Source organism: Pleurodeles waltl, chromosome 4_1 (assembly GCF_031143425.1).
Source record: "Pleurodeles waltl isolate 20211129_DDA chromosome 4_1, aPleWal1.hap1.20221129, whole genome shotgun sequence".
NCBI classification, from domain to species: domain Eukaryota; kingdom Metazoa; phylum Chordata; class Amphibia; order Caudata; family Salamandridae; genus Pleurodeles; species Pleurodeles waltl.
In genome coordinates, this window is record NC_090442.1 from 270,879,114 (window position 1) to 270,891,599 (window position 12,486).

At 43.8% G+C, this 12,486-nt stretch overlaps 1 protein-coding gene across 3 annotated transcripts in view; it reads right to left on the bottom strand.

Moving 5' to 3' along the window:
- The window catches only part of LOC138287664 (patatin-like phospholipase domain-containing protein 2), a 159,732-nt gene that overhangs the window by 15,681 nt on the left and 131,565 nt on the right, over positions 1–12,486 (bottom strand). For all 3 annotated transcript variants that reach the window (XM_069228290.1, XM_069228291.1, XM_069228289.1), the window contains one exon: positions 1,608–1,724. In XM_069228290.1, the coding sequence (XP_069084391.1) occupies positions 1,608–1,724 (117 nt within the window). The remainder of the gene's footprint in view (positions 1–1,607; positions 1,725–12,486) is intronic.

Here is a 12,486-nt window from a genome sequence, read left to right on the forward strand (position 1 = left end):
CTGGTCATAATTGTCCATAGTATTGTCTTACGATTCTGTGGACAATTATGCCTAGTGAATCCACCTCAGTTTTTAATCTTACCATGGAATACCACCACTAAATACCTTATAATAGGGCTACAACAGGTAATACTAACCACTTTTTTTAATTTTTGCCCAACTCCTGGAATATTACAGGGTGATTAGTAATGCAGGGCTGAGAAAAAGCATTTCCCCATGCAATTTTCCATAAGAAATTTAGGAAGTGTTTTAGAAAAAAACAGATGAAAAGAATTACACCAAATTTGTCAGAAAACTAGATCTTTACTCAAAGCGCGCTTTTTTGTCATTTGGTATAACGTTTTTTGCGAAATATTTAAGCATGTGAATATGAACATTTCAGTGCTGGAGATCTACTACCAATGCACCCTTGATCAATGAAGAGAGAGAAACCCCTTCAGCTAGATTTGAGAGTGGAGGAGTAAGTAGAAGGGAGGTAGTAAGTCCTGCAAAAAGAACGTTTGAAGGACCCACTGTGCCATTGGTCTCAAAGACTCAAAGGCAAGCATAAATTCAAAGAGTGAGAAGAGTGGTGGCTGGGTTGAGGAGAGTTATGATGTGTGATGTAGTGTTCTTTAAAGAGGTAATTCTTCAAGTGCAAGTGAGGGGAGTGTGATGACTGTGTAAATAATGTAAATGGTTTTGAAGATGGTACAGGCCGGCAAGGGGAGCCCGTGGAGTTGCAGCAGGATAGGGGTGATGTTATCATATTCTTTCAGGCCCTGGATAGGGCATGCTGCATTGTCTAGGATACCCCTTTACGGCGTGCCAGTATGGAGTCTAGGGGCAGGGCATTACTACCATCCACATGCAAGCCTATGAGCGCTTGAACAGCAGCTCTGAAGTCACTTTCTGGAAACAAGTCACTTTCTTGGTTAGTAGCATGCAGTCTGTTTTTGGCAATGTGTTCCTTGAGGGTGAGGTTAGTGTCCAAGATGAATCCAAGTGACTCAGCATTTGGTGAAATGGGGTTCGAAGCAGTCAAGATTCAAGTCATTAGGACAGATTTGTATTGTTTATTTGTTCCTGGCAAAGCACAGGTCTAGGTTGGGCTGACCTTCAAATAAGAACTGGGCATCCAAGCCTGGATGATGTACAGGAAGTGTCTGAGGCATTGAAGCAACGAAGACAGATGTTTGTGAAGAGACCACCTCAATAAATGTAAACTCTGAACAACAATGATTGAAAAATTGGCAAAAGATTCACCAGTGGCTCCAGAGCCGCATATGTGAAGGTGCCACATCAACATCAAGAGCATTCAAGTGTGAGCATCACATCTAGTACAGTCTTGCAATGTGGATCTGGAATGATGGGTATTAAGGGCCAGGGCTAGGAAAAACTTGAATATATTTGCAGGTTCACTTAAGGAATCTGCAGGGGGTGAGTATCCATTAGACTGCAGAAGTTATGTCTTTTTCATAGATAGTGTCGCATTCATATGACACTATCTCACCACGAGGGAATATTTTACTTCAGGATTTTGCCATATCAATATGTTTTTAAACTTGAAACATCTCTGCAAAAGGCTTAGTGCTGACAAAACCTTCATACTGATTTGGAAAATGTACCTGGGTTTTTGGAGCAATCGTTTTCTTGCTTGATAGTAAACTGCACCAACCAATACACGCATCTGTTCTTGCATCCAGCGCACATCATCTGGAATATCAGGGAGCCAGTCAACTAACCTATTGAAAAAACAAAATGAAACAAATTACCATTAAAAGGACTGTCTGATGAAATTTTATTTTATAGTAAAATACATTCATTTCACTATAGCAAAAATGCAACCAACATTAACACAACAATAGGGATGCTGAAAACCAGGGAAATCCACAAGATTGACACCAGACTTGCTTACAGCAACAAACACCTGAAGACCTTGTGCTGGGTTATTTTTTTTATTTTTTTGTCACTTGGTATAGCACGCAACTCACTCCTACAGGAGTATCTTGGCGCTTGCAATGCAAGAAAAGGGCAGGCACGGTCACAACAACCAGTTCTCAGCATCTTCTTAAAGACCCAGAAGTCAGAACAGGAGCAGATGTGAGGAGGGAGTTTGCTCCAATGGAATGGGGCTAGGTAGTAGAAGGACCTGCCGCCATGTCTGATAGTACAAATGCAAGGGGTCTGGGGAAGGGTCTTATTTGATGACCTTAGCTGCCTGGAAGGCTAATAGTATCTGAGCCTGTAGTTCAGAAGGGCTGGTTGAGCAATATAAGAGGTCTTGTGTGTTGGGAATCAAAGTTTGAAGACAGTACACTTTCTGATGGGCAACCAATGTAGTTTTTCCAGAGAAGGCGCTAAAGGAGTCCGCGGAGGAAGATAACACAGGAGCAGGGCAGACGTATTCTGCAGTACTTAAAAAAAGCTAGAAGAGAATCATTAGCAGCCACCAGTAAAGCATTCCCTTAATCCAGACTGCTGACTAGGAGAGCTTAAACATGACTTTTCGTAGAGGTGGAAGACAGCCAGGGGAAGACTTCCTTTAAGAGCCTCATGGTAGTAAAGCACTTGACACAAGTATCTTGGTCTCTCATAGACAGGGAAAGGTCAATTTTTACTCCAAAGTTTTTCACCACTTGCTTAGACAAAAGGGCAGGTCCAAGTTCAGGAGACCACCAATCTGCTGACGAAAGCTCTTGGGCTCTACCAAATAGTATTATTTCAGATTTTGCACTAAGATGCAGGCAGTTCGATGCCATCTAGTTAGTAATTTCGGTCATGCAGTGAGCGAATTGGAATTTTACCTTGTCTGGGTCAGGACCAAAGGAGATAAGAAGTTGCGTGTCTCCGCACCATGTTTTTACAATCTGAGACAGATGCTACATAGATACTGAAAAGTGTCAGACTCTGGCATGAGCCCTGAGGGACCTGTTTTTTGATGTGCATTGTTCTTGATCTAAAAAGGCCCAGACACCTTCTTCGTATGGTTGTCAAAGGAGTCCCTCAACCAAAGTAACTCTCTTCCATTAACAACTGTGGCATGCAGTCTGCGGATAAGACTAGAGTGGGAGACTGTATCAAAGGCGGCAGATAAGTCCAGTAACACCAGCATCAAGGAAATGCGGATTTTATCCGTTACTGCCAACCAAGCCGTCTCCGTGCTATGATGGGTGCAGAAACTTGACAGAGTCCAAGATCTTATGGGTCTCCAAAAAAGCTATAACTTGGCTGTTAATGAAGCTTGATAGGGGTTTTCCCAGCAGGTGTAACAACGAGATTGCCCTATAATTTTCAAGGACTTTGGGATTTAAATATATATATATATATATTTTTAAAGCATGGAGAAACGTGCGCATGTTTCCATTCCAACTGTAGTTCTGCAGAGCCAATAGAAAGATTGAACGTCATGATGAAAGGCGCCAAAAGGTGTACTAAGCTGGACATGACTTGGGGGGGGGGGCGGGGGCGGGTTAGGGATCGCAGGATGAGCCTGATTTGGTACAAGTATGCATCTTAGAACCTGTTCAGTAGAGCAGCGACAGAGGTCCCCGCAGGCTTGCAGTGGCCTTAGGATGTGGTGAAGTAAAATCAAATTCCAACTATGAGCTAGCTGAACAGACCGGAATTTGTGACAGAATTACAGACTTTGAGAAACCGGAATAGCCGTCGCACAGGCATGGGGTTTCAGAAAATTTATTAATGCTTTGTAAAACTCCCTGGTGGAGTTACCTGCCTGAGCCTTGGTCATAGATATATGCGCTTTCTGTGCCTCTTTGATCTTATTGTGGTGGATCCTTAGCACAACCCGGTATATGGATTTGTACATAGGAGTTTTAGAGGAGCACCATCTGCGCTCCAGCAGTCTGCACTTGGATGTTTGCTGGTGTAACACATCTGCAAACCAAGGAGTTTGACGCCCTGAGGGGTTAATGATGGAGGATCTTAAAAGCTAACTCATTGTAGGCAGTGAGTGAGTAAGGGCCTTAAATGCCTCAGAAAAGGTGGCAGGGGAAACTAACCTCCAGGGACACCAGGGTTTAAAATCCACCGTATGGGCTTGCACGAGGCAGTAATACATGGAATAAAAAACTTGATCAGATGGTGGTGTGACCAGGTGTTGGGCAAAGGCGGTACAAAGGTGATATCTGCTATGTTAGTAAAGATAAAGTCCAGGGTATGTCCAGCCCTATAATGGGGCTGTCACTTTTTAAGCTAGCCAGATTGTCTCCATATCAGTTAGAAGTTGCAGTGCCCCTTGGTTAGTGGTATCTTCACCATGGTAGTTAGAGTCACCCAGCAGTATAAATTTGTCAGTGGCTATGATATAGGGGACCACAAGGTCAATTAGTGTCTGAGAGAAATCTTTACTAGGTCCCGGTGGGCAGTTAGCACCTCTCCAGGCCTCATTGTTAGAATGTGTGATCTTGAAGATAACCTCTTGATCCAGGCTGAAAATAGGGTATCAATTCGACTTTGAAGGAGTTGTGGAAATTAATTACAACACCCCCTCCAGGGTGCTCTTCCCTATCTAATTTCACCAGCGAGTAGTGGTCGGGAGTAGCTAGTGGGTCGCAGGGGGGCGCTGAGCTGCAAAGTCATGTTTCGGTAAAAAAAGCATAGTTTGGGACAGAAGAAGGAAATTAAATCCCATATTTCAGTGGAATGCTCTGCCATGGATCTAATAAATTACAAAAAAAGCTATCAGTTTTAGCAGGCTTGCTATTTAGAGGAGTGTGCTGCCATGTTTTTTAGAGCCTTCACAGGGGGTATCATAGAGGGCATAGAATGAGGTAAGTTAGGCTCCTTGTCTTACTAACTCCCAGTAACTTATCTGTAGCTGCGCAGGAAAACCTGCATGAGTTACTAGTTGCTGGTCCCTCTAGGGGTGCGGAAAAGTCAAGTGCAAAAGGATGTGAAATTTGTGCAGCACGTACTAATCTGTTTTATTTGAGTGGAGGAGTATGTCACTAAGGCCTTCCTAGCCATCATCACAAAGGCAGCAGTCAGAGCAAACAAAAATTAAAAACAGGGCAGGGGTCCTGGTATCTGGCATCATCCAGGCGCGGACGTGCTTGCCTTTGGCATGCTTTTGGCACATCTGCGCTGTACCACTGCTTAAATGCCAGTGTTTGAGCGGTCAAGAAAGACTAGAGCACCGACCTGCCCAAAATGGCGGCATACTAATGGCCAAAAAACAAAAAAACAGGAAGTAGAGAAAACCAAAGACCAAGCTCTCTCTGCATTAAAACGGCCAAAGCCGGTGGCAGACCAGAGAGCGAGGGAGCCAGCAAGAGTAGTGCAGGTAAAAGCAAAAGTGCGTCAACAAAAGCCCCAAAACAGCTAATCAGCAGATAAAAAATCAGGTAAACAATCACAGTCAGTTCACAGACTAAAATCACTAAAATAGCTCAACTGTATAGCCGTTACCGTGCCTCTGCATAGTTTTGAAAGCACACAACTGAGTTTCTGATCCTGGGCCCTGAAACTGTTATGTAGTGACTGCTCAATATTTGGGGACATGCTTGTAGTTAAGACCTGCAGGACTGCTCTTCAGGTTTCATAGAACAAATTTTCACAACATGGGCCATTCCTGGAACTGCAAGTACCTGCCAACTTGAACTCTACTTTGAAAATCTCAGATACCTAGTGACAATTATTGATGATGAAAGAAACATGCCAATAGCTTGCGTCATAAGCCTTTTTAATAGCTGGAATAGTACTCATTTGTCCAGTACATTTATGTAGTATAACTATGTTGGTATAAAAGTAGACGCCCTTTATCCTATAGCCTAATGTGCAGGACATATTGTTTGGAGGCCAATACAAGGTTTCATGTTTATTATGTCCTTGGGACAGGTAGACCCAAACTCCCTGCAGCACCAACCCTTTGGGTTCAAGTTTAAAGTACACTATGGATCAGGGTGGGGCATGGTCTGCAGTTAAGGTAGTATTTGTGTCCCTATGTTAATACTGTTTGAACTTGTATGTATGGTTCATTAATGCAAAGCCTTTATTATTAGGGTGAGCACTCTAAGAAAATGTTATAAGCTCGGACTGCACTACTGACAGTGGTTCCAGCATAAACATGTGTTAGACATATTTGCAAAGTTTAACAATCAAAGACTACGTATAATGCTCCCATAATGCTCCATGGGTAGATGCAAAAATTTGTATAAGCTTGTAGGAAGCTGGCTCTGTATATACTATATCAAAATGGAATATAGTGTGCACAGAGTTCATGGGTTCCCCAGAGGCGTAATAGAGGCTAAAGAAGATAATACTAATGCTCTCTTTTGTGGTAGTGTGGTCGAGAAATTAGGCTCATCAGAGGGTATTGCAAAGCATTTGTTTTACACACAGACAACATAAGAAGCACACACTCAATGACTTAACTCCAGACCAATGTTTTTTATATAGCAAAAATATATGTTCTTTATTTTTAGAACCAGAAGCTTCAATTTCCAGGTAAGTACTTCAATAGTTTCATATTTCACACATATACAGTTTTTGAAATATTGCCAATCTGTTTTAAAAGTTGACAATGCAATTTTCAGAAACAGTTCCTGGGGGAAGGGATGGAAGTTATATTGTTTTACAGGTATGTAAAACACTTACAGTTCCAGTCTCCGGGGGTTAGGAAGTCTACAGGTTGGGGTTCAAGTTAACCCCAAACACCCACCACCAGCAACACAGGGCAGGACGGGAGCAGAGGTCAAAGTGTAGGCAAAATCAATATGGGCTCCTATGGAGACTGGGGGCACTTAGTTTCAGATCTGCAGGTAGGTAACTACCTGTGTCTTCGGAGGGCAGACCTGGGGGGTTTAGCGGAGCACTGGGGGCGGCCCACAAGTAGGCACCAAACATACACCCCCAGCTGTGCTGGGGCGGCCTGGGTGCAGGGTGCAAACAAGATGTCGGGTCTCCAATGATTCTCTATAAGGGGGCCCCTGGAGTCACTCAGAAGCTGCAGGCGAGGTCTAGGAGGTCGTCTCGGGCAAACCACAGGCTGAACAGAGAGGAGGGCCGCCTTCTGAATGTTAGTGCACCGGAAGTCGGGTTCTCAAAAGCCTTGGGGCTGCGGGTGCAGTGTCTCTTTATGCGTCAAATATCTTCGTCTGGAGCTTTCGCGGTCAGTGGGGTACTCTGGATTCCCTCTGCAGGCGTTGTCGGGGAGGGTGGAGAGGTCAACCCAGGGTAGGCACTTGCTCAAAATCGCCTGGGGATCCTCTCTAGCTGGTTGGGCCACCTGGACACGGGCTGTGGGCGTCGGGTGCAGAGTGGTCAGGACTCACACATTCGGAGTGGGGTTGGGGTCCTTGGTTGCTGTTTCTTCTTTGGACGGGGCTGCTGTCCATGGGAATTCTTGGTCCTTTTGGGTGCAGGGCAGTCCTCTGGAGCTTGGCAGAGGTTGCTGGTCCCGCTGCTGGATATGTCGCTGTGCTTGTGCAGGTTCTCTGAAGCAGGAGACAGGCCAGTAGAGCTGGGGCCAAGTCAGTTGTCAGCTTCCTTTTTCTCTGCTGGGCAGGGGTGGGGGATTTATATTGCCCGATGCCCGAACCAATTAGATTGCCATAGGGGACACGATCAAATGTCTAGTTTGTCCCACGGACAACTAGACATTTAATCACGCTACAAAGGGGTGAACTGAGGCACTTTGGTACTCACAGCCAAGCGCTGTCGAGAGTAATTAGCTTTATACTATATGAACTTAAATGATAAACTGGACCACACCTCCTTCTGTGTCATGCCTGGCTAGAAATAAACATCAGAGAAGCCTCAGTGTGCCAAGCGAGTACCCCGTCCTGCCTCATCTGCTTTGATCAGCTAGCACTGCAGCAAAAACTCTGAACCTGTCAGTGGTATTAAGAAAAGAAAAATAATTTTGTTCCATGCAAGGAAATGTGCTCATTAAAAAAAACCTGCATAATGTAAAAGTGTGCAACCTGATTGTAGTGGGCATCCTTTCTCCATGCCACACGTGTAAAAAGGCTTTTTAGGGACTGGATAATTAACAGTATACAGTCTGAGAACAGTGGGATGCTCTGATTATCTATTCTATTTTCAGAATAAGTGACTGATTTTGAATGAGTCACAGTTTATGATTTAATCAACATCCTTGCACAGCCCTCCTAATTGAACACAACCAGACTCTTCCCAAGTTCATGGTTTGCAGAATAGGCTGCAGTTAAGATGAACAGATACAGGAAACACGCCATTCTTTTTTTAATGAATTTAGACTGCAAGGTGCTTCAGTGTTATATATAGTAAAACAATTTAGATCAAGGCATGCCGCTCATAAGTGCACCATGACAAGAACGGTTGAAAGTGAAAAACTGCAATAAACTGGTGACGAAAGGAATGTAGAATAAATATTGTGAGTGAGATTTTCAAGTTGGGACAACCCTGAAGTATAGAAAGCTTTTGTTATAAATGATATGGGCCCAGTTAGAGAGTTGGAGGTACTGAGTAAAGGAGAGGTTTGTCACTCTGCCCCCTTCTTTTTTATCACCTCTCTCCTCATCTTAGAGCCACTGACTCAAGCAGTAGACTGTCATTAGGGCCGCTGAGTTTAATCAGTGTAGCTCTGTTGAGATGTGCCCTTTGCTGCTGGTTGTCTCCAGTGGGTGTTTGCAGGTTCCCAAGTGCTTGAGTGTGTGTACACCCTGGGAGGGATGTGTGTAGGTTTTCACTGCAAAGTGTGTGAATATGCACAAAAGGGGAGGGAGGGTTTGGCTGTACTTATGTCTGTAAAGTGTGTGTGTGTCATTGAATGGTGTGTGGACGGCAGGTAGGAATATTTGCAATGTGGATGTGTGTAATTTTAGGAGGTTGTCTGTGTAGGGTGTCTCTGCAGGATGGTGTGTGTGCATAGTAGATATGTTTCACTTTGTAGAGTGTGTGAATGTGGAGAGAGAGAGAGAGAGAGAGAGAGAGAGAGAGAGAGAGAGAGAGAGAGAGAGAGAGAGAGAGAGAGAGAGAGAGAGAGAGAGAGAGAGAGAGAGAGAGAGAGAGAGAGAGAGAGAGAGAGAGAAAAAATAAGCATCTGGCCTCTGCACTCTATAGAGATCTTTGGGATTTGAACCTTGAATAGAGCTGCTCCAGAAGTTTCTGCTCTTCACTTCGTCAGCACCTTCCCACTGATGTGAAGTGAGTGAAAGAGCAAAGGAGAGTAAAGATAACAAGGTGACAGACTACTAGAAATCAAAGTGGGAGTTGCATAAAAACAAGAGGAAAAGTAATGAAAATTAAAAATATATTCAACATTAGAGGAAATGAGAAACCACAGGCCAGGGAACAAGAGAGAACAGGGACAGAACATGGAAAAGAATTAGCATTATAAAGTAGTAAAGAAGATAATCTATGTTGCTCGATAAACTCAGAGTCAGATGTCAAATGGAACTTGCCCTTCACAAACTGCTAGTTGTAATCTGCAGCTCATGGACACCAACCTTCGAGAGAGTTCGGTGGATACATATCGGGCTGCACAGATGCACGTTTAGTTTGTAAGCGATGGGTCTTAATCGCCAAACTATTTACCAGTTGTTGTGTATTGCTTGAGATCACATATTACAATATCATAGTGATAGCTCAGTAAGTTAATGCACCTAGGGAACAATTGCTTGTAATTTTTTGATCGCCGTTTGCAATCAGTGTATTGCTAAGTGGCAATATGATCTCTATACCAGCAAAGTTCTGTGGTTAATAGTTAATAAGAAAAAATACACATTATAAGTGTCTTTTCAAAATGTACAAATACAACACCCAAAAGCACCTTCCCAAACTGCAAACACGTTTCCAGTTCCAAAATATTCATTTTTTCAGACCAGCTAACTGATGTAGGTAATATGTTGAACAAGTAGCCATTTTTACAAGACAAGTAGATTTCAATAACATTTTGTCCCTTGGACAAATACATTTATTTGAAATTTCCACAACCCTGGCTGGGGGTTTCAGCTATGCAGTCCTTTTTGGCAGGTCACCAGGAATCTGGTGAGCTGGGTTCAGGGAAGCCCTTAAATACAAGATTTAGGGGCGTTACAGGGGTCAGAGGGGTCCTTGGCTACTGCCAATGGCTACTGTCCCTGAGGATGGCTACATCCTCCTATGCCCACTCCCTTTGGAGAGGGGGCACAAACCTCATCCTATTGCTCCATGTCCTCAAAATCAACATGGAGGATTCTGCAGAGAGAGGGGTCACCTCAGCTCTCGACACCTTGGGGGTGGTCCCAGCTGAAGTGGTCACTCCTCTAAGTTTTTCTTAAGTTTCCCGCCGAACTGGCAGCCAAAACTGGGCTTTGCCAGGGGCCGGGCATCTCCACTAGCTGAACTGCCCTGGGGCATTGTAACACAAGGCCTGAGCCTTTGAGGCTCACCGCCAGGTGGTACAGTTCCTGCAGGGGGGAGGTGTGAAGCACCTCCACCCAGAGGAGGCTTTGTTTCTGGCCTCAGAGGGCACAAAGGCCCTCTCCCCACTCGCACAGACCAGTCAGTCCTACACTAGAGGATTGGATAAAATACAGATGGCATCTCTAAGATGCCTTCTGTGGGCTTTTTAGAATAAATCCAACACTGGCATGAGTATGGGTTTATTGTGCTGAGAAGGTTGATACCAAACTTCCCAGTATTTAGTGAAGCCATCATGGAGCTGTTGAGTTCGTAATGACAAACTACCAGACCATATACTTAATATGGCTACACTGCACTTACAATGTCTAAGAATGGACTTAGACACTGTAGGGGCATTTTGCTCATACAGCTATGCCCTCACCTGAGGTATAGTACACCCTTGCGTTAGGGCGTAAGGCCTGCTAGAGGGGTGACTTACCTATGCCAGAGGCAGTGTTTGGTGGCATGGCCCCCGAGAGGGATGCCATGTCGACTTTGCCTTTTTCTCTCCACCAACACACACAATCTGCCATGACAGAGTGCATGTGTTTGGTGAGGGGTCCCTTAGGGTGGCACAACATATGCTGCAGCCCTTAGGGACCCTCCCTGGCCAGAGAGCCCTTGGTACCAATGGTACCTTTTACAAAGAACTTATCTGTGTGCCAGAGGTGTGCCAATTGTGGGTACAGTTTTAGGGAAAGGCCACTGGTGCTGGGTCCTGGTTAGCAGGATCCCAACACACTCTCAATCAAGTCAGCATCAACATCAGGCAAAAAGAGTGTGGGAGGGGGGGTAACTGCAACAAGGGCCAGTTTCCTACAAACCTTGAAAGCAAGAGTCATGCTTTGCTTTCAAAATAAAATGCTCATCAAAATTGCAACTAGGAAAACAAATGTTTTGCTAAACTACTGTGAAATGTTAGGTACCACTTCTTTGAAGCATCATTTAGTAAGTGTGTTAATGCAAGCTAGTATTTCCCCAAAAATATTCTTAATGGAAATTCAGTGTAACTAATTTCAACAAGATTATGGGAAACATGAAAATAAAATAAACAAGCATTGACAAAGACAATATGTCTGACATTGGTGGTCAGACTTTTGGTTTTGTCAATGTCTGTCTTGTTTTGACATGGTTTTTGTAAAACACTGTTGTGGGAGTTGCCGGGCCCTCACCATCAGAACAAACACTGGCACAAAGCAAAAATTACACATTGCCACAGTAGCTCCTCGAACTGAATAAAACTACTTTCTGTGCCAGTATGCTCGTTGGGAAAGAGAAGAATGCTGTCACTCACATTGAAGGCAGCTGATAAATACAGAGAGAGAGATAGAATTTTGATAAAAATAAAAGGTCTTGGATAACCAATTGGTGCCCAATTCTTAAGGAAAATCACAAAAGTGTGCCCATGGTATATGTCCTTGCATTCATGCAGATTTACAACTTCTCAAGTCACAAGAATTCACAGACGTAGGCTAGAATATCGTACTCCTAGAAAATATTTGTGAACTACATTTTATCACAAGCAAGTACGCATGTGTAGATTTGTTCATGTGAAAATCTGTTAAGTTTTTACAGGTTCACTTTCCCTCCAACCACTTTTTCCCCAACCTTGGAAGAAGTTTTACTTCTGTCCGCATCAGGAGTAAACTTCCAACCTTTCTCAGTATGGGAAAAGATTAGAGAAGAGCTGGTGGAAACCCAAAAATAGGCAAGTTAATAGGTTTGTACAAACTAAAAAGGGCATTCCAACCCTGGAACTATTGCTTACCCTTATCTCCAGCCCAGTATGTAGATCTGCTGAAAGGTGCAAAATAAGGGAATTGCTAGTATTCAGACTCTACAATAGTATGATCCCTGGCATAATGAGAGAGGCTGTTATCCGTGCTCTCATATAATGAGATTGCTGCCCTAATTTGTCACTGAACTACATGGCACCAACGGGACAAGTGGATTTTTTTTTCAGCACTACTAGATTCATGATGCAACCTGTCCCATGGACAAGCAGATATTTTAATAAATTCCACACCCCTGTCACCCACTGCCTGACTGCTTTCAGGTGCATGCTAACACAAGAATTGCAGGCCTGAACATTCCATAAAGATGTCTAATGAATCTGAG